General features: G+C 41.2%; 1 protein-coding gene across 1 annotated transcript in view; it reads right to left on the minus strand.

Moving 5' to 3' along the window:
- CLYBL (citrate lyase beta like) overlaps positions 1–21,013 on the minus strand; it is a 165,241-nt gene that overhangs the window by 64,737 nt on the left and 79,491 nt on the right. The window contains exon 3 of the mRNA XM_030458835.1: positions 16,042–16,231. Within this exon, the coding sequence (XP_030314695.1) occupies positions 16,042–16,231 (190 nt within the window). The remainder of the gene's footprint in view (positions 1–16,041; positions 16,232–21,013) is intronic.

Genomic DNA, 21,013 nt, shown 5'->3' on the forward strand with positions numbered 1-21,013 from the left:
TTTGTGTTCATGCCCCAATCACTGAGATAGAAAGCCAGTTTTGGGCCCAGATTCATTCTTTGGCCCAGTTAAAGCAAGGTGGAGGACAGCCCTCCCACAGAGGTCCTTGCACATAGATCAGAGTTTTATTTAGCAAGTAGGGTGCTGTCATCAGTTCAGCTAAGGACAAACAGACTTCTGTTCAATGCTTCCTGGACAGATTTTCTAACCACTAGGAAAATCATGCAATCATGAAATCTAATCCAGGTTGGAAGGGACCCTGGGAGACCACCTTGTCCACCTGCTTCCTCAAAGTTGACCTAAATTGCTCTACAGCAGGTTGCTCCCAGCTTCATTCAGCCAAGGCTTGAATAGCCCCATTGCTCTGGACAACCTCTTCTCAACACCTGCACAGGGAAGACTTTTTCTCTTTGTTTTCAATCAGCACCTCCCCTGATGCAACCTGTGGCCACTGCTCTTTGTCTGTTGCTTCACTCAAGGAATCAGGATTGATAGCCAAGGCAGATTTAAAACACATACCAAGCACTTACAAAGTTCTGGGTGGGAAAAAATCAGAGGCTGACAAGTTGGGAGCTTCCTCTATCTTAACTCACCTACTTAAAAGGTAGCATAAGTCATTTCTTTTTGAACAGTGATAGTCAAAAAAGGGTCTATAGGCAACCCTGTGAGAAACCCCAGGCAAGACTGAGCTGAGAAACTGCTGCTTTGTACCACTGTCCCTCAGCGAGGTCTTGATTCCTTCACTAACGTTTCCTCATACTGCATCCTTCACTTACCAGCTCCTGGACCACACCAGGAAAGAGCCTCCTTATCTCCAGTTCCAGCTGCAATGTGCCACAACCACCTCACAGAAGTTCTCTTTGCCACTACCTGGTCTCCAGTGTTCAGAGGTACATGTTAAATACGGACAATATGCATTATAATATTTTTGACTCAAGTCAGGATGGCAGGAGGCTGTTTGCCAAGACCACATAGTCTGAAAAGGTGAGACTTGCGGGTCTGCTCCCCTTCAGCAGCACACAGAAAGCTCAGAGCTACAACGACAAAAAGAAAGGGGAGGTCTCCAAGACCCCTTTGACCTGCTGGTGGGGCATACGGCAAAACATTTTCACTTTTCCTGCTGGGAATGTCACCCCCAGGAGGGCCTGAGGCAAAGTACTATGCAGTGCTTTGCTGCATAGTACCAAATACACCTCTATGAAGAGGTGGATGTAGGAAGAGGTGACATCTGCTGAGCAGGGGTTAGGATCACCCTTACAGGTTGAGTGCCAGTTGCTCTTTCTGCTACTTTCTGTCAAGTCACATCAAATGATACTCAGAGGTTGCTCGGTTTGTGAATTCCTCCCAGCTACAAAATTGAGCATGTGTGTACAGGGCTAGTTGTAGCAGCCTCAAGCACTGAAAGTCGTGACACACCATCACATTTCTGGTCATTTCTTTTTCTTATCATAGAATCATAGAATTGGCAGGGTTGGAAGGGACCTCAGAGATCATCAAGTCCAACCCTTGATCCACTACTGCTGCAGTTACCAGACCATGGCACTGAGTGCCACATCCAGTCTCTTTTTTAAACATATCCAGAGATGGAGAATCCACTACTTCCCAGGGCAGCCCATTCCAATGTCTGATTACCCTCTCGGTAAAGAAATTCTTTCTAATATCCAACCTAAACCTCCCCCAGCACAACTTGAGACCGTGCCCTCTTGTCTTGCTGAGAGTTGCCTGGGAAAAGAGACCAACCCCCCCCTGGCTACCCCCTCCTTTCAGGGGCTTGTAGAGAGTGGCACTTCTTCTTGGCACTTCCAGTGTACTTCACCAATGACAAGCAAATTTGACAACACAAAGCCAAATTCTGAGATCAGGTGCCCTGACTGGCAATGTTCAGGCAGTTAACTGCTGCTGTTTTACACACACTGGCCCTGAACAAGCTTCTACAAAGCATCTATGTTAGAAAAACACATACTCAGAGGCAGGAGCATCAGGTAGCAGAGCCAAGCATCCCTCATTCCTCTCTCCTGGTCAGTGAACTCTTCCACAGTGAAGCAGCAGCCAGTCATAGCAGACACAGGGTCATCTGGAGGATGAGATACGTTCTGTTCAGAAACCACATCATTCCCTCTCATCTCCACCTCTCTTTCAGAGAATGAGGGCACATGATGGGTGCCCAGCCAGGTGATGTGGATGCAACTCCCTGCTCATGCAATGCTCTCTTCCCACAGAATCTTTAATTCTCATTTGAGATCTGCTTCACCTACTGTGTCACCATATGAAACCCGATTTACACAAGCTGAGGAGCTAGGCAAATGTTTTTTTTTCAAAAAAACATCTAATTGGCTGTATATGTATACTTTCCAACCCAGAGAGCAAGACTGGAAACAAACTAAAATGCTATAGGATTGCCCATTACTTAAAGGGAAAGGACAGATAGGTCCTTTATCTAAGGACCATGTATTCTGGGAGACAGCAAATTCCTGTCCTTCCCCTTTTGAGATATCACAGGCATATTCTACTCCCATGTCTCCAAAGATACATGGCACCTCAGAGGGCACTGGCAATAGCTAAAAGATTACTGTGTGCTGTAAAGCACCAGGCTTAAGACTGTTGTATACATCCACATCTAGAAAAACAGTTTAAAAAAAATTTTGGGGACAGATTTTTGAAAAAAAGCCACATCAGAGGGCAATCAACTATTTCCAATTCCCACTAGGGTTCACTATAGTCGGTGCAACATGCACACAACAGGGGATAAATCTTGGTCTGCTTGATGCCAAATGGTGTGATTTTCCCCCAGACATAATGGTGCCAAGGTTCCTCCTCATGGCACAAACTTCAGAGGAGGGCAATTTGGCAACTTAGAAATTTCACATTATTTTCACATTATCGCTTAGATGTTGCTATATGCTTTGCAAGGTGAAGTCTATGCTACCACAAGTGTGATTTAAGAAAACCCTTGAAGCAGACACAGCCACACATCTGGTAATGGATTTAACCACCACAGCGATGATTGCTGTGCACACTTGCTCTGTCAGAAAAAATGCTAAAGTAAAAATGTAAAGTAAAAGCCAGTAAGTAAAAATGGTTAAAGCAGCAACACATGAGAAAGAAAAAATGCAGCATTTCAGAAGCACCAAACCAGGAATCAACCTGTGAAGCCATGTATTAGGTTTGCAAAGCCACAGTTAAATCTCTGATAACAAAACCTCAGTCTGACAGTGACTTAGATCTAGTTCTGCTTTACTTGAACCAAGAAATTGGAAGGTTGAAAGGCAAAGTTAAAACAAATTGTTTCCCTTTAGCTCTCACCACAAATAATTAAACTCTCTGTTTGATAAAAAAGAAGAAAATTGTGAGACAAGATGGCAGCCAACAAATGCTGTTACAGTTGACAACACTGAATATGATGTTGCAAAGTCTGGAAGAAATTTTTCATCATGTTTTTTGTGACTGGTAAGTTTATCAGGTGGTTTCCTCTTAACCCTCCACACAACAAAATACTACCTTCATTATTTCAGTGCTGCAGCTGTGAATAAAGGCTAAGATTCTAAACACAGAACTTCTAAAATAATTTACAGGAGATGCACTGAGATCATATTACTTCACAATATGAAGTAATAAAAGGTTTGACCTGCAACTGTGATGGGAACAAAAATTTTTTAATTGAATATGACATATACCCTTATATGCCATTTATGGCATATCTATGGTTATATATACCATATGTATGGTTATATGGTTATATATCCCATATGGTTATATATACCACATATGTGGCATATACCCTTATATCTATTTAGTCTATCAAAGCCTAGAATAAGGCAGTGCAAGACAAGCAAGTTCATTGACCCACTCATCTCTTGTACCATTGCCTACAGCACTTATCCCATAATTGTCCTTCAATGTATGTAAGGAGAACAAACTTCATCAGAGTCCTCGTGGAACATCTTTATGGGCCACTTCAGTAAAGCGATGAGGGTTTCCTGTGCAGTGCTGCCAGTCCTTGATTCCTATAGCATCTTTCTGGAATGCACAGACCTCAGGACAGGCAAAAGGCTGTTGTGTCTATCCCTTGCTCATGCTGGAAAACTGTGAATTAGTCCCAAGGCATGTATAAATCAATGTCTGGGCTAGCATATGAATTACCAGCTAAGGAGCCTTTTCCTACTCAGTGTACATCTTTTGTATTTGAAGCGGAACGCAGCCACTCCCAGATTTCATTTCTCATGCATATTTCACTCCATTTTTCCTTCCTGCAGTATTTGTGCCATTTATCTTGTCCTATATTCACTTTCCTTTTTTTCCTACTTTTGGGAAAAGCATCTAATATCCCTGTAGCATTAGTTTTTCTTTGTTAATGTCAAAAAAATGTTAATCCGTGAAGACTTGCTTCCTAGATAATGTTAATTCAGCTGCCAGTTTTATAATAGGATTATGCTTTCCAGGATTTAAAAATCCCACTTGTTAGCTACAAAACAGACTTCTACTAACAGCTATAAAATCTAATTTAATCCCTATTGGCATTAACTAAATAGCTGAGGTATAATTTCTGTCTAGCTACACTTAACACCCCGCTATTGCCATAAATATATAAAATTCCCTTTGAAGTTATAAAAGAAACTGTTCAGTAGGAAAAACAAGGTCTCATGAGCCCAATCATATGCTATCTCCAAGGCATAACAAATGTTGTTTACATATTGTAAGGATTTTGTGGACAGTTTATTTAAATAGATTCACCCATGTTTACATGTATTAATTTGCCCTTTTTTCTCAAGAAAACACATACTAAATTATGATCTATAATTAATCTACTTAAAATAATTCTTTAATGAGTGGAAGATTGGGTCTGTGTGGAATAAAAGTTTAAAATGTAACCAAATAACCTGATTAAGCTGGAAGAAAACATCAATTTGTTCAACATATCCTCTTTTAATGCCCAATTTCACTGTGAAACCTTAGAAGATGAAGTTATCTCAAGCCTGGCATAGAAGCAGCTATTTTGAGGCAGTCTAGTAAGAGGCTGTAAAAAGTACGGAGGAAAGAATGAGCAAGCCATGGTTTATAATCATCCTAAAGTGAACAGCCAGAATCTTTACAACCATTTGTTCCCAAACGAAGAACAACACAAGGATTTACGGTCTTCTGGAGCTCAGTGATCAGAAATGAAGAAAAATATTGACAATTCTTTTCTTCCAGCCTCAAAGAGGTAATAACTGGCAAGTACATTGCTCTGGAGAGGGTAGCCCTAATGCACTGCAGTGGAAGAAGAATAGCAAAAAGAGTTATTACAGTGATGCACAGCAGACTGCACTTGGTTATGCAGCCATTCAGGAGTTGAAAGGGACATCTCAGAGCAACCAAGCTTCTTTAAAGGTAGAAACCTTACTAAACTCAGAGAACACCAGGATTTTATTTATCGTTTCAGAAAATATGCGAAGTGCTGATCAGACTGCACAGTCAGCTTATCACTAACCTTACTGATAAACAAGAAGAGAGATCATAATCTCCCCTGTGCCAGCAGTGTGCCCAGGTAGCCAAGAAGGCCAATGGCATCCTGGCCTCTATCAGGAACAGCGTGGCCAGCAGGTTCAGGGAAGTGATTCTGCCCCTGTACTCAGCACTGGTGAGGCCACACCTCGAGTCCTGTGTCCAGTTCTGGGCCCCTCAGTTCAGGAAGGAGATTGAGGTCCTGGAGCAGGTCCAAAGGAGGGCAACCAGGCTGGTGAAGGGACTCGAGCACAGACCCTATGAGGAGAGGCTGAGGGAGCTGGGGCTGTTCAGCCTGGAGAAGAGGAGGCTCAGGGGAGACCTCATCACTCTCTACAACTCCCTGAAAGGAGGGTGTAGCCAGGGGGGGGGTTGGTCTCTTCTCCCAGGCAACTCTCAGCAAGACAAGAGGACACGGTCTTAAGTTGTGCCAGGGGAAGTTTAGGTTGGATATTAGAAAGAATTTCTTTACCGAGAGGGTGATCAGACATTGGAATGGGCTGCCCAGGGAAGTAGTGGATTCTCCTTCCCTGGAGATATTTAAAAAGAGACTGGATGTGGCACTCAGTGCCATAGTCTAGCAACCACAACGGTGGTTCAAGGGTTGGACTTGATGATCTCTGAGGTCCCTTCCACCCCAGCCAATTCTATGATTCTATGATATTCATAGCCAAAAGGAAGGCTGGGCAACCTCAGCAGAGAAGCTCATAACATCCAGACCCTGGGTTTGCAGATGTGTGCATTGTCCTTTGGAGACACATATGATACACTTTGTCCAATGCACTAAGATGTGCTAACAACTCCATGGAGCACATGCTCTGTACATACATAAAAAAAACAGTGCCAAAATAGCAACTTTCAAATTCAGTTAGGTGTTTTGACTTAACCAAAAGGAAGAAAAAGGAAGAAAAAGAAAAAAAAGGCATATTTTTTTTACATCTTGCTAAAGGATATTTAGGTTGGATATGGTGATATAGGCATGCTGATATTCAACACTGGGACACAGTAAAGGCTTTTTTGCCCATGGAGCCTACTGCATGCTACCTGGACAGCAGAGAAACACAGGTTCAGATGTGAGTAAACAAATGCTTGCTCTTCTGAATGATTTTACCACATTTGTTGCAGCTTTTACCACATAATACTAGACATAATACTGTCATAATGTCAGAATACTATGTGTCATAATACTGTAGACATTTTACTAGAAAAATCACAAGAGCTGCATATCATGTTCTATTCTGGTATGTCAGTGTGAGCAATGAATTCATGGCTCTGGATGCTTTCCAGTTTCACTAAGCCAGAAATGTGTTTTTGTAACTATTTTGGGTACCAGCCTGTTCCACGCAAGTGTCTTATTTTGGTGTATAAAACACTGTTTAACATACAGTCTCTTCTCAGTTCATAGTAGAAACTAATTCACAGATTATGTAAAAAACAGGGCTTCAGGCAATCATAATCCATGTGTTTTGTCTTCTGTTGAACAGTGATAAATTACTCCACTTTTAATTGAAGGGACACCATAGCAGTGGCTTAGTCAATGGTGGGAATAAAAGGCTAGTTTTAGATGGCTCTATGCTTATTTTGGGAATGGTGTGTCCTGCAACTAGCACAGCCTTCAATTCAGTACATAGAGGTATATAGGAAGAAGCTCAAACTCCTGAGGTGCTTCATGCTGAATTACTCATTTAGACACAAATATTTTTAACTCACTGTGAAATGGTATCTGAATAAGGACTGCATCATCTACAGCACTGTAAATATTGTGAACTCCTGCTAACTGGGCATGCAGTGGAAACGAGGCTTCCATGTAGGTACTGAGTGCAAGGATCCTTTTCTCTGGTCTCTGGAGGAGTAATAGATGAAACAAAGAAAGGTACAATGGTCAAATATGCTTCCAGCTGACACCTGCCAAGGTTCCAAAGCCATGACCATGCACATCCCCACCCTCATCTGCAGCTCCCATGCTGTTTCACCATCTGACATAAAATAATCCTTATCTCTTACCCAGTGTCCAGCCACATTTCCTTGTTTTGCTACCTAATAATACTACTGACCCCCAGGTAAACAGGTAATGTTTAAACAGTTGGTTAAAATAAAGCAGAGATTTTGCTCATAATCTTCTGAGTGCCTCTAAGATTCCCTGAGCTTCTCACCATCCTGGGATGCCTTTGGCTTTGATGGCATCGATGCAATGGGAAAAGTACCATGCATTTACACCTTCCTCAACTTAAATATCTTACCTAAATAAGTCCAAAAGTCTACTGAGACCATTACCTTGACTCTGACTGTACAGACACCTAGAAGAAAAGCTTAACAAAGAGGGCAAGTGCTGTATTCCCTGTTTGTCCAACCATTTTCTGATCCACATCCCTCTTAATGGAATCTGTGGGTTTCCTCACACTTGGTGTGCCTCCCTGTTTTCAGATGGAGTCTTAGGCTCAAGCCTACGTTTCACAGTTAATTGCAGTATAAACTGGGACATACAAACATATTTCTTTGCTTGCTCAAGGGCAACAAAAAGGCAAAGTGGGCCTTGAGGGCTGAGAACCTCTGTGACTATGATCTAGGCAGTATCTTTATGTTTTGCTCACTAACTCAATGCATGCCTCTGCATACCAACTAAAATCTGCCCAAATTTGACCCAACAGTTTGTTTCTAAGCTACACGTGTATACTGAACTTTTTGTATTGGGTTGATTTTCTGTAGCACACTTGAAACTTAATGTCTCCCTTCAAACTAAGTGCTAGATGCTCACTGGCTGTGCAGTCAGGTCCTTCCTGTCACAAAACCAGATGAAATGCTGGAAACTGGTCCAGAAATGCTGAGTAATAATTGACTTCTAGTCCTGTAATTAGCATTGAGTACCCAGGTGTGCTGATGTGCCTGTGGACAGTTGGACTGCACATGAAGATTTTAAGTACTGTGAATTCCAAGTCCATACAAACATTAGCTGTGTGTTTTAAAATATTTTTTAAATACGTTTTTTAATGCGTTTCTGCCTGAAGTCCCTGTTAATAGCAAGCCAAGATATTTTCCCCTAAGTTTCTAGACACCATTCTGTCAGTAGTAATAGTTTTATCAGCACATGCCCAAGTCGAGCTTAATTGGATACATCTGAATCAGTGGAAAAGAAATAACTGGCAATTCAAAGGCTCTGCTTGAAGAGACACAGGCATTACTGAGCTCATTAAGAAGAAAATTGCTGAATATTGTGAACATCCTTGTGAATCCTCAAATCTTCATGTAAGGAAGATGATTGGCTTGCAGAGTAAAACAATAGGAACAAAAACTTTTATTGTCAGAGTTACCACTCAGGAGTGGCAGTTCTTCCAGGACCATGGTGGGATTAATAAGGAAATGAAAACACTTTACAACTTTCATAAAAATGTATATTCATCAGAACTCTTCAAGGATCAAAAAGGCCTTGCAGAGTTTCACTGTACTGTTCAGCTTCCCTGCAATAAACCAGAGAGACTTTTGGACTCCCCAATTCCTACAGAAGAAATTTCCCATGCTACTGAGACTTTTAATAATGGCAAGCCACCAGGGAAAGCAGCATTCCCATTTTAATTTTGTGCATCTTTTGAAGAGAAGTCACCCTACTATGCGCCTGTGTACATTTAATCATTCTCTACACACTTTATCAGCAAGTCTTCTCCCTGTAGGAGGAATACAATTAGGTACAGTACTAATTTATTATAAATAAAGGAAAGACCTGGTAAAATAACCTAGTTATCAATGTTTCATGCAACTGTGCCTGTGAAGTACTAGCTAACATTCTCACTATGAGCCTAGAGGAATAGCTGCGGCATTGATAAATCCTAACCAACTTGCCTTCATTAAAAAAAAAATATCACCACATAACAGAGGAAAACTGTTGATTTTATTTGAAGAAGCTAGAGATTTATGGAAACCAACTGCAGCTATTTTTCACTGATATTGTGAAAGCCTTCAATCAGATCAATACGGAAATGCATTTCAATAAGGGAAGCCCAGGATTTTTTTTGTATACCATGCTGACCAATTTATGCATTTATCTCCACCCCCAAATTTAGCTGAAGTGCTATTTCACATGCAAGAGACTCTCCTCATCACTGATAAGGAATATAAAGGTCAGAAGGCCTCAGATTAGGGAAAAAATGGTAGGCAAGGATGCTCTCTTGCTGGCATGCTGTTTGTTCTGACCCCAGGATCAGATCACTATAGAGATGGAGGAGGCATTCTCATGGGGAGAAATCTTCATAAAATCAGCATGTATGCGGATGATCTGCTCTTAACTGTAATGAACCCAGAGTCATCTCATACACATGCGTTATTCATAATGGAACAGTTTGAAAAGTGGTCAGGCTTTAATCCTGTTTTTAAAAACAGATGATTCAAAAGAATGAACTGATTATTTTTCTCCTTCCACAGCACAGCACAGCAATGACCTTTTGAGTGGCTACAATATATTAAGTAGGAACAAATTTATGCTGTGACCCTAAGAGGCCTTGCTGCATACAAGCAAGATAGGTCCTTCCCTGTCCATCCTCTTAGCCCAACCAAACCTCCCCTTACTGCTGAGAGGAGCAGGGAGAACAGAAGAGGCTCAGGGGCTGTTGTTTCCCCTCTTGAGGAAGGGACGTGAGGGAAGGACAGAGCTGAGTCTTTGTCTTCCCGACCTTCTCTTGCTCAAGTGCTGAAGGAGAGATTAACTTCATTTCTAGAGAAAACAAAGCTATGCAAACGTGATTGACAACAAAAAGGGCTTAAGAACTTCAACTGTAATGACTCCTACATCATTTTACAGTTAATATCAATAGTCTTTATTGGATTATAAGGTCTATATAGTTCCAGAAGAACTATACATTATATATATATAAATAAAATATCCTATATATAAAATAAATAATCAATATAATATAAATATTAATATATATTAGTTAATAAAAATATATCCTATATATAAATAAAATTTCCTATTCTCGAGTGCTCCATGTCAGAGGACTGCACAAACATTTCCCAGCTGTATGTACACTCCAAAGGGTTGCTTTTACACCTCTGATACAAAAAATGCGAGGAGGGAGAACACATGGCTTTATTTTGGTTCTCCGTGGAAGGCTGAATCCTAGACACTTCAAAAGTTTCTTGAGATAATTTTCCAAGGTCATCTTTGGCAGAAGGGAAGATGCCCTGCCTGGCCTGATGGCACACTAAAGAGAGCTACAGTGCTCTGAAACTCTTGTCAAGGACTCAGAAAGAGACATAAATACTAGAGCAGCAGCTCTAAATGGTCTCTTGCTAGGCTGACCTAGCAGCTAACACCTCCTAGATGCTCTGAGGAACAGCAGCACTGAAGACAGGATCCTGTTGGAAAATACATTGTTCTAGGAAACCCTCTTGTAAGGGTGGTAGCCTTACAAGACCCATGGAAACAAACTACAAAATATCAGCCCTTGAAAATATCTGTCGTTGAAAAATTAAAGCACTGACATGGAAATCTTCCTTTCTCCAACAGGAGGTGGAAATTTCTCCTCCTCCAGATAGGTTCACCTGGGCATGGAAACCCAGTGAGTAACACAGCTCTACCAAAAAAGCAATCCAGGGAGTGATGGCTTGGCTGAGAGCTTTTGAGATATCTTCAGACAGCTCGGCTCCTACACAGAGACCTCTCTATGGCCTCTGCTGGCTTATATGACATGGTCAAGCATGTTGATGTAGCCATCCCCTTTATCTTTCTCTTTTTTACAATTACAAAGAAAGAATATTCAGGCTTTCTCCTGTGAAGAGCTAAACCAGATTTCTCCTATTTTTCTACTATCAGTAACAACTTAACAACACTACAATGTGTATAATTTCTGATTTTATACTTTTAGAGATTCCATTTGAACTGTTCACTTAAAAATATCACCAAGCAATCCATTCTGAGTAACTTCTTTATAGCAACACTGGAGAAATTTTACATGTACATCATTGGGGAAGAGCTCCTATCTTCATCTTTGAACAGCAGCTCAGAGAGGATAATTTCCCTTTGCTAGTATTCAGTTCTTCCCCCAGCCAAACATGGAATTTCTGTTGCAGAAATTCCCAGTGTCTTACTGAGTGAGATACCTGGAGAGGGATCTGACAGTCCACACCATGGAACACTATACCTTTGAACCTCCAAAACCAGCACATGGAGCCCCAACCAGGATCTGAGGTCAGCATGTTTAGTAGGACATGTTCAGCAAGACCAAAGCTACCTTTGTTAAACCAGGCAGAAATTTTCAGCAGCACTGGGTTATCTTCTTACCATATTCCCTATTCTAAATTTTTGAAGACCTCCTACAGCTCTGTCCAGTCCCGGAGAGGTTGCAAAACTGCACATCCTACTCACATCAGGATCAGCTCTCACCTTACTTGCAGGCTTAGTATTCAGCATTCTATAACTAGGGTTTTTAATAATTTCTTTCCCCTGGTTCTTCTTAGAAAATTCACTGAGAAATTTTCTCCTTGTGAACTTCTTCCTTCAAGGGTTTGTTTTTTTTTTCCAGTTTTAGTCAAAACATTAACTAGGAAAAAACATTGAAAAGAAGAAGTCAACAGATAATACCTGAAGTCATGGTCATTGCTGTAGGCCCTGAAGATAAGAAATGCAGGCACCAAAATGGTACACAGATTAGGTTATGGGTATGGCTTCCCTTTTCTGGTGCTCTCTGTGAGCCATTGCAAAACACAATAGTGAGGGAAAGCTTCAGGGGAGGGTGTCTTCCAAAATTTATATGACAGAAAATATTGTATAGAAAATAGTTAAAGATTTTTTAATTGATGACTGCAGCTTCAAAAGCAGCTTCTCTAACCAGATGCAGTTTTGCAAATGCTACCAATTTCAATTATTGGTAATAATTGAATCTTCTTTGTTTACCTCTAAATGAAACAGTAAAAATGAGCTACTGACATTCCAGACTATTGCATCTTTCCAAAATCTAACTTAATACTAACACAAATTACACAGTAAATTGTTAAAATAGACTTGTTAAGATGTGTTTCAAATTTGCTGCTTGGACTTGATGCAAGTGAAGGCATTCTGCAGACAGGTAACTTGGCCCCAAAGCACTGTAAACATTCAGCCAGGTCCTGATTTTTCCAAAACCCAACATTTCTGCAGTAGTTTAAAAAAAAAATCTGTAAGTAACATTTATAGTGGTATAAAACACAGCAGTAGCTACACAAAGTCTCCAAACACCTCATAAACATTAATAAATTATGCTGCAAAAGCAATAATAACTTCAACTTCACATTCACAGAACCTAAGTTTCAAAGTCTCCTTGAGTATCTATGTCAGACCTAAAGATGAAATTCAATCTTCCAATCACTTTGAATTACACTTTGCTACTAGGTCCTGCTTCTTCCATCTGCCTCCTCAAAATAGAGCTAACTATTGCTCTATAGCTTCATGCAGCCATGGCTTGAATATCCCCATGGAGGAAGGACATTCCATTACCCTGGAAAACTTCTTCCATCATTTTATCAGCTATATGGGAAAGACTACAGTTAGCATCTCCCCTGATGCAACCTGTGGCCATTGCTCTTTGTTGCTGCACTCCACTGAGAAGAGCCTGGCTCTTTTTCATCCATCCAGCTCCTCTCAAGCAGCAAAGCCTTCATCAAGGCCCAGCTCAGCCATCTCTTCTCCAGGATGAACAAACTTAGCCTCTCCTCCTGCACTATGACCGTCTTTGTGACCTTTCCTGGGCTCCCTCCCTCTTTGGAGTCCACAGCTAGGCACAGGCACCCCACAAGCAGACACTCAGAAGCAAAATGGAGGGGAAGAACTCCTCTCCTGGCTGCACCCTTGTCAGCAGAGCCTTGTAGGTGGTTGGCCACCTTTGCTGCAAGGGTGCACTGCTGACCCTGTTCAGCTTATTGTAAAACAGCACCCAGGCCATTTTTGGCAGAGGAGTCACATTTTTCTCAAGGAGTCAGACCCCCAGCCTGTACTGGTGCATGGGTTATCCCAGCTTGGTTCTGGGAGTTTGTCTATACTTTTGTTGGACTTTATTACATTTCTGTTAATTTGTTCCTCCCACTATAAATGGGAAGAGAAGCTGTGCCCTTCAGCATATTAGCTGCATCCCAGTTTTGTTTCAGCAGTATTGGCCCCTGCAGAGGTAGCTGCAAACTAGCACAAAATATGGACCACTCAATTACTGCAAAACAGCCAACAGACATCCACCTCACAGTGTACCCATCCAGTACATTTTTTCTTAGGCTGATGACCAGGATGTGACAGGAGACCATGTCAAAAGCCTTGCTAAAGTTAAGGTAAAAAAAATCTATTCATCTCTCCTAGTCAAAGACAGTAATTTATTCAGAGAGGGCAATCAGATTTGGCAGGCACTATTTGGCCCTGATCAGTCTATTCTGGCTCTGCCTTTGGTTAGGTGCTAAAATACCTTCCATGAGAACCATCACCAACACTTTCCTGAAGATTAACTTGAAGCTGACTGGCCAATAGTTCTTAACTCTTACCCTTTCTGACCATGCCTGTAACATTTGCCTTTCTCCAGGCATCTAGAACCTCCTCCAGACACCATGACTTTCAGTGATAACAGCCAGCAGAGTCAAGATACCAGTAGCCAGCTCCCTCAGTTTTCTCCAGTGTGTTCTGGCTGTTCACATGGGCCAATGTATTTAAATAGACCTTAGCACCATCCTCCCCTACCTCCCTTCCTCCAGGTTTTGCTTCTAGGAGGCCTCAGAGAAGACTCTGATGTTAAAGTCTGAGGCTTCCTGGAGAAATGGGTTCACATTTTTCCTGATATTCCTCTGATGCACTTGTAGCAGCCATTCTTGTTGTCCTGCTCATCCCTCACCAGTTTTCATTCCTTTGACCTTCCTCATTCTGCCCCTCTGTGCCCAGACCACACTTCTGTGTTGCTCTTTGGTAGCCTGTCCTCACTTTCTACCTCCTGCTTGCTTCTTTTTTGCATTTAAGCTCAGTCAGGGGCCCATCTGTCATCTCAAGTTTCTATTACAGATTTCCCTCCTAATTTCTTTGAAATCTTAGACCCAGTGGCTTAACTCCCCTTCACTTCAACAGAGCTGGAATTTTACCACACTTTAGAAATTGCTAGAGTCAACTTTACCATCTTGATCACAAAATTCTGTTTTGCTGTCATCCTCTATTACAAACAGATGCTTCTGCTATAAATGATTTGCTTGGTACAATTAAGCTGCACCTAAAAATACTGCAGTTTAATAGACAATTGTGTCTTGTGCCATCTTACAGCAAATACTACCTAAACAACACTAATTCACTGTGACAGCAAATGTAATCTTGGTCTTCTACACAGAGTTTTAGCAACTGGAAAACATTTTCCAACTGTCTTCATCAGCACACATGAACATTCAGTGTTGTTATTTTCACTTTTCAGAACATCAAACTTTTTTTCTTTTCAACATACCTGTATAGGGGTATGTTAAATGCTGAAGGTCAAAGAGACCACTAACCAAGAGAGTCCTTCTGGAAAGCATTACCTCCCAAAACCCAGAAAGGAATAAAATTTCATCTACATTTTTGAGATAACATGGGAAAATTTTCAAGCCTGGTTTCACTTCCTGGGCAACGCATCCGTACTCAAACCCTAAACACTGTTTGCTGTAGTTGGAAGCACTGTAACATGGATAGGGAAACAAATATTAAAATTATGTGATGGCAAACTTATTTTCTTGCTCAGAAAGAGGTGTCACTAGGAAACATTTATACCAGTTTGTCATACACTGTATTTAAGACAGCGAACTTGACAATTTTAGGTTCATTGTTGGAACTGATGATTTTAAAGGTCTTTTCCAATCTAAGTGATTTGATTATATGATTCTGAAATGTGACATACTTTAAAATTTTTATTTCACATATTTAAAAAACAGGTTGCAAGCAAACATGGACGCATGCTAGATCATTCTCTCTTGTCTCACAATTCAGTGTCAACAAGAACTTGGCACTGGTTCTTGACACATTTACATCTCTTTCCCTCTCTGACCTTCATTCTGCTTTCTTGTGGCTCCTTCAATCTAAACTGTCCTCCAAAACCTGGTACACTCAGGTTTTAACTTCTCCTTCCTTCAGAAACACCCCTAACACCATTTCTTCCTAAAAGCTCAGGAAGTAAATATTTCTAAAAACCCCAAGGCTCAAACTAAAATCCACAATGTTTTTCTCACAAGCTGAAGATGCTTTCCTTTCAACAACAAAGCCATCTGGTGATTCTGAACTAACTCTTCCTTTCCAGCTTCTCTGTCACAGACCATTTTGTCCTCTTCCCTAACATGAAACAATAAAAGCAGTATCTCCCACTCTTCTGTGATGAGAGCTCACATCCAGCTCTGTATGTCTTCAAAACTCCCTTCCCATCTTATTAACACAAGATTTCTTTCAGTTCTAGGTGAGCAGATTTTCCCAACGCCTTATCAGTGTTGCATTACTTTGTATATCTTAAGATTTATCTTCATCTCTCTGGTTGTCACTTCCTCAAGGCAAAGGCATTGTTTTTCCTCATGTTCTCTAGCACAGATTATATCACACAGATAATTTTTAATTACCTTCCTGTTCAGAGCCACGCCATCCTCACAGTCCAGCACCGCACAATCAACATTTAGTGATGGGATTTTTCTTATCTTCTTTTCATCATCTGCAGGTACATACAGTACAGCTCGCCTGGGAACATACTTGTGAGATGATGCAAAGCGATAGCTAAGCTTAGACACACCAGCTGGCTGAGGAGAATCCACCCTGTAAAGAATATTGTGGAAATTACACTCTTGGCAACAATGCTGTAAAGAATACTTGACTGTATTTTAAAAGAGAACTATTCCTTCCTAGATAGTGGCTGGGTTTGGGTTATTTAGATAGATATCTTCCTTAGGAAATGTCAAAGCAGGGAAATATCACTATTACAGTTAAATACAGTATCAAACTCCAAATCTCCTGTGTTCAACAGAAGTTGCAAACTGAAACACCCAGAAGAGAAGAACTGCCAGGTCTGAGGTTATCCATGCAGCCCTAATTATCCTGCCCATTCTGTGCACTAGAGCAAATATTAAACACACAAGAGTGGTGTTGTTTTTTCTCCTGTCATAGGACTCCCCCATAGGATGGAGGTTGTGCTGAGAATGGATCAGGACTGCTTTAGGGAGGAGCCTGCTATTTGCCACATTTGCTTCAGGAGCTGGATGCCATGCTGTGAGTGAAACAGGGGTGCTGGTTAAAACAAACAGAGTTTTGCAAAGTTGATTTTGCAGCCTTAGCATTCTATCAACAAACGTATTTGCATGCAAATTTTAAATAAGCAAAATGGGTGGAGGTGGAAACAAGGAAAACAGTAAGGAGAACCCCTATGTAATGTGGAAACTCTCTTATCCCAACATGTCCTCTCAGAAGCCTTCAGATCCACAGCACAGAATTCCACTGACAGAGCTCACCGACCCACCATCACCCATCAGATTGTTGGCTGTGGTGCCTTTATAAATGTATACATGCTTTGTGTGCCACATTTCAGTGCAGGTGTGAGCCTTTGGTGCAACATGGCTTGTGTGGGTGGCATCCATAAGGCCCACAGGTGTCAGGTTTGTGGTGGTTTCCACCCTGTGCCAGTATTCCCAGTGAGAGACCAGCTAATTCACTCCAGGCGTGAGCTGGGTTGCTGCACCTGAAGGCACTGGGGCTGCTGGGGGAGGCTGCCCTTGAGTACAGCAGGGAGCTTGCTTTGCTCCATAATTACAAGCACAGAGAACTAAATTGCAGAGGGTGCCACGGTGTTTCAAGCCTTCCCTCCCCCCAAAAACCCCTCTTGCCTGCTCCTGTTCCTACCCATTTCATGCTGTAACTCCCAGGCCTATTCTGCTACCTCAAAAATGAGGACAAAATAATACAATTTGCCTTCATACTCAGAGCACGAGTCACTTACACCACAGAATAATCTTACCATATAACATCATTATGCATTATCATGGATATTATTCAGCACTTTGAATAATGCAAAGCTTTTCCAGCACCATGCCGAACATGTCATTATCGCATCACGTCAGGGACCCATGCATTTTCCTGTGCCCCTCTTAATAATGCTTCCCAAGTTGCTACACTTGGATGACACATGGCTACACATGCACATGGGCTTTCTTCTCAGTGAACACAACTAACCCTCTCAAATGCTTGGAAATGAGAAATTAGTCAATCTAAATCACAGCCAACGCAGCGTGTTGCTGACAGACCACAATGGTATTTGCCTTCCTATGCTAACTTGACTGAAGAACCCTCTCCTGCCCTATAGTGGGCACCCTAAACACAGAGTATTAGTGTTGGGTTAATGTTATTAAGAGAGCTTTTATCAGATTTTATCCCAGTAAGCTACATTGAGAAGGACAACTATGCCACCACCTCTTCTGCTGTGTCTCTGCATGTCCTGGTTGGACCCACTTTACCAGCCCACAAAAAACTGCTGCCAGGCTGGTTTTTGTAATGCTTAATTCAGCCTAAAAAATGTGGCAACTTTGCTGTTAAACAGAAATGACACATTACTTTAACACAAGTGCCAGTGCTACCCTTGTTAATAAATCTTCTTCGTCTCTAACTGCAACAGCTATGAGACTTGGGTGTTGAACAACACCTGGAGATATGCAGCTGAGATCCACTGAGTCTCTCCTAAGCAGCCTTTTTGTCCCTTTCCCACAAACCAGTTCATGTCTCCTGCTTCATGTTGAAGTGGGGATGGTAACACAATCTGTGGCAACTCAAGTGGCTGCTTGTTAAATCCACTTAATCCCATTTTCTTGCCATACCACACTTTGGGAGAGCAAGGAGGAGGTGGAAGAGTGGTTTATCTCAAATGGAAAGAGGAGAGTCTTTTTTCAGTGTGACACAGAGGTCAGTAAAGAAGTCTGCAGACCTTCACTAAACATATATGAGGGGACAAAAGTGATTAGCTTCTCTTGTTTTCTGTGATGGCTTCAATCCTACAGTTCCAAAGACACAAAGGAGTCAAAGAAGCTCACCCCATTAATAGTTAACTCCAGCCTAGAGCCTGGCTCTCACCACCCTCCAGCCCGCCAGAAACCTGATAGACGTAGCTAACACCATAATCTCAGAGCACACTGAGGTGAGATGTATCTCCTGCCACACGTTTCCTAGGATTTCGTCTGGACTGCCATGGAACCAGAGGCTGTTTGACCAGCAGAGTTCCCCCTCACTTGCTGCAAGCCCCACCAAGGCAGCTCTGCTCTGCACACCAGGGAAAGTGCTATGTAGCATCCTGCAGGTAAAACTGTTGTTACCTGCAGACCAGCTTTAGTCAGGTGTCACCACTGAGGTCTACAAACTTTCATTTAGATGGGGGAGCAGTATGGCTTCTCCAGCAGACTGCCTGACTCTGAAACAGGGGTAGATTTAATCCATTAAAATACCATCACTTTAACTGGCTTCGTTTCAGAAATATATCTCCCACTGACTGTTGCTGTCTCCTCCTCAGCTAACCAACCTGGTAGCCAATGGGCCCAAAACACAGCACAGAGATTACTATAAAAATATACTGACAATGTGTTAAATTATTAGTTTTAAGGAGCATTTTAGAAAGCTGAAGAAGTGATATTTTTTCCAGAGGCATGGACAGGAATGTACAGGAGGTCCATGTGTCAGTGGACCAACATCCTTTTCCTTTCAAAACAAAGACCTTTAAGAAACCTATGTGCAAATAAAAGTTTTTAATAAATGTGCTTAGGTATGACAGCAACAAATATTTTAATATGCTACTATTTGGGACATACATGTATTTTGACATACATTCTTTAAAAATATATCTTATTTCTCACTGTGCATTTTCCCTGCATAATCACATATTATGTTGTTCAATAAAACAAAATGTTGAGGAAGAAGTGGATTTATTAAGAAACTCATTTGTCTATAGCCCTTTTAAAAACAGTGGCAAGGCTCAGGGTGCTATGCATAAGAAGCAGTTAGCTACTCTGGCAGGAAACACTACCCTGATTATCTTGACTTCTGCTATTTTGCTAGAATAAAAATTATCTCCAGCAGTTACTACTTTAGGACAAAAAACAAAACCAAAAAAACAAACCCACACAAGCACTACAATCTCAATTATATTGTTAACCCTATGCCATAAAGAGGAAGAAAATCTTATATTTTTCCTGACTGCATGTATTTTAATGATTCAAAATAAACTTGACTATGCTTTAAACTAAACACATGGACATAAGCCAAGAGAATTTGCTAAGACAATGTTTCTTCCTTTAAGCACTGTAAGTTAAAAGAAGGACTAGGCTATTGGGTGATGCTCATTAAATTGTTTACAGCAATGTATTTTCATTTGTAGCATCTAGCAGCATGCTGAATGCTCTTGGGTCTTGGAAAGGAAACTAAATTTCTTCAGCAAACATAACACTCTACTAAAATCTTCATCAAATATGTAAAAGTAGCTGGCAAATTAAAGTTACTCTTGATCCCCTGAGAATTGTTTCTCCCGAGAGCAAATAGTTCATCTTCAAGAAGGAGAAAACAAAACCTTTTTGATTACTAAGAGATATAGCATTTTGCAATGGCAGCCATACAATGTAACTGCAACCAGTGAAATTATGCCAACTTATACATATTTCCCTGCTGTAAACTGCATTTTCACCTTCCAGCATTGCTCATACTCACACATCTCTGCAGGCTTATCGGGGCCATCAACATATAGCTTGCATAGTAAAGTACTAGTTATTTTCAGGATCAGCACTTTAACCTGCACCTCTGTTTTCTCTTTATTTGCTAGATAAAATCAGCCCTGGAAAAGAGAGACTCTACACCATAATGCCTAGTACGTGGAAAAATATCCATTGCTCAACAGGCCAAATCTCTCCCTTTACAGTCTTTGGCACAGCACTGTCAAAGTGTTTCCAAATAATGTGTTCAGACATTTGACTCAAACTACTAAAAAAGCTGGATAATTTCCTCAATGTGTATTTCTGACCTGTATGGGTGTAATTGCACACTAACCACAACCCTGGATAGCTGCGGTGCTGTGGCAGAAGGACAGAAGTAACCCAGGACTTAAGACCTGACCAAACACAACCCAGCTAATTCAGCAGAATCTACAAATAACTTCTCTGATATGTGCAAAAAAACACCAAAAACCCAAGCCCAACAACCCACAAAGCAGAACCAAACTCAGAAGAAATATGATTTCCCAGGTCAGATTTACTAGGGAGCAGCTCACAACGGCGCACAAATAATCCGCTGAAGACAAAGGAAACTTCTCCGAAATTACAAAGCCCTGCAATTTGCATAGTAATTCTTTCTAATTAAGAAAAGAAGATGTAAGTTGTTTGTTATAAACATCAGCAGGCCCTGTGCAAATATGAAGGGCTTGCAGCCGAGCTGAGTATTTGGCGACTCAAAGGGACTCGCCAGAGAGTTTTATTGGTACAGCTGCAGCGCATGCATTTTATCACACATGCTAATAATCCTGGTTATGGCACTAACATTTTAATCATTTGTTCTGTGGGCTTGTTTCTCAAACAATTA

The sequence above is a fragment of the Calypte anna genome, chromosome 1 (assembly GCF_003957555.1).
Source record: "Calypte anna isolate BGI_N300 chromosome 1, bCalAnn1_v1.p, whole genome shotgun sequence".
NCBI classification, from domain to species: domain Eukaryota; kingdom Metazoa; phylum Chordata; class Aves; order Apodiformes; family Trochilidae; genus Calypte; species Calypte anna.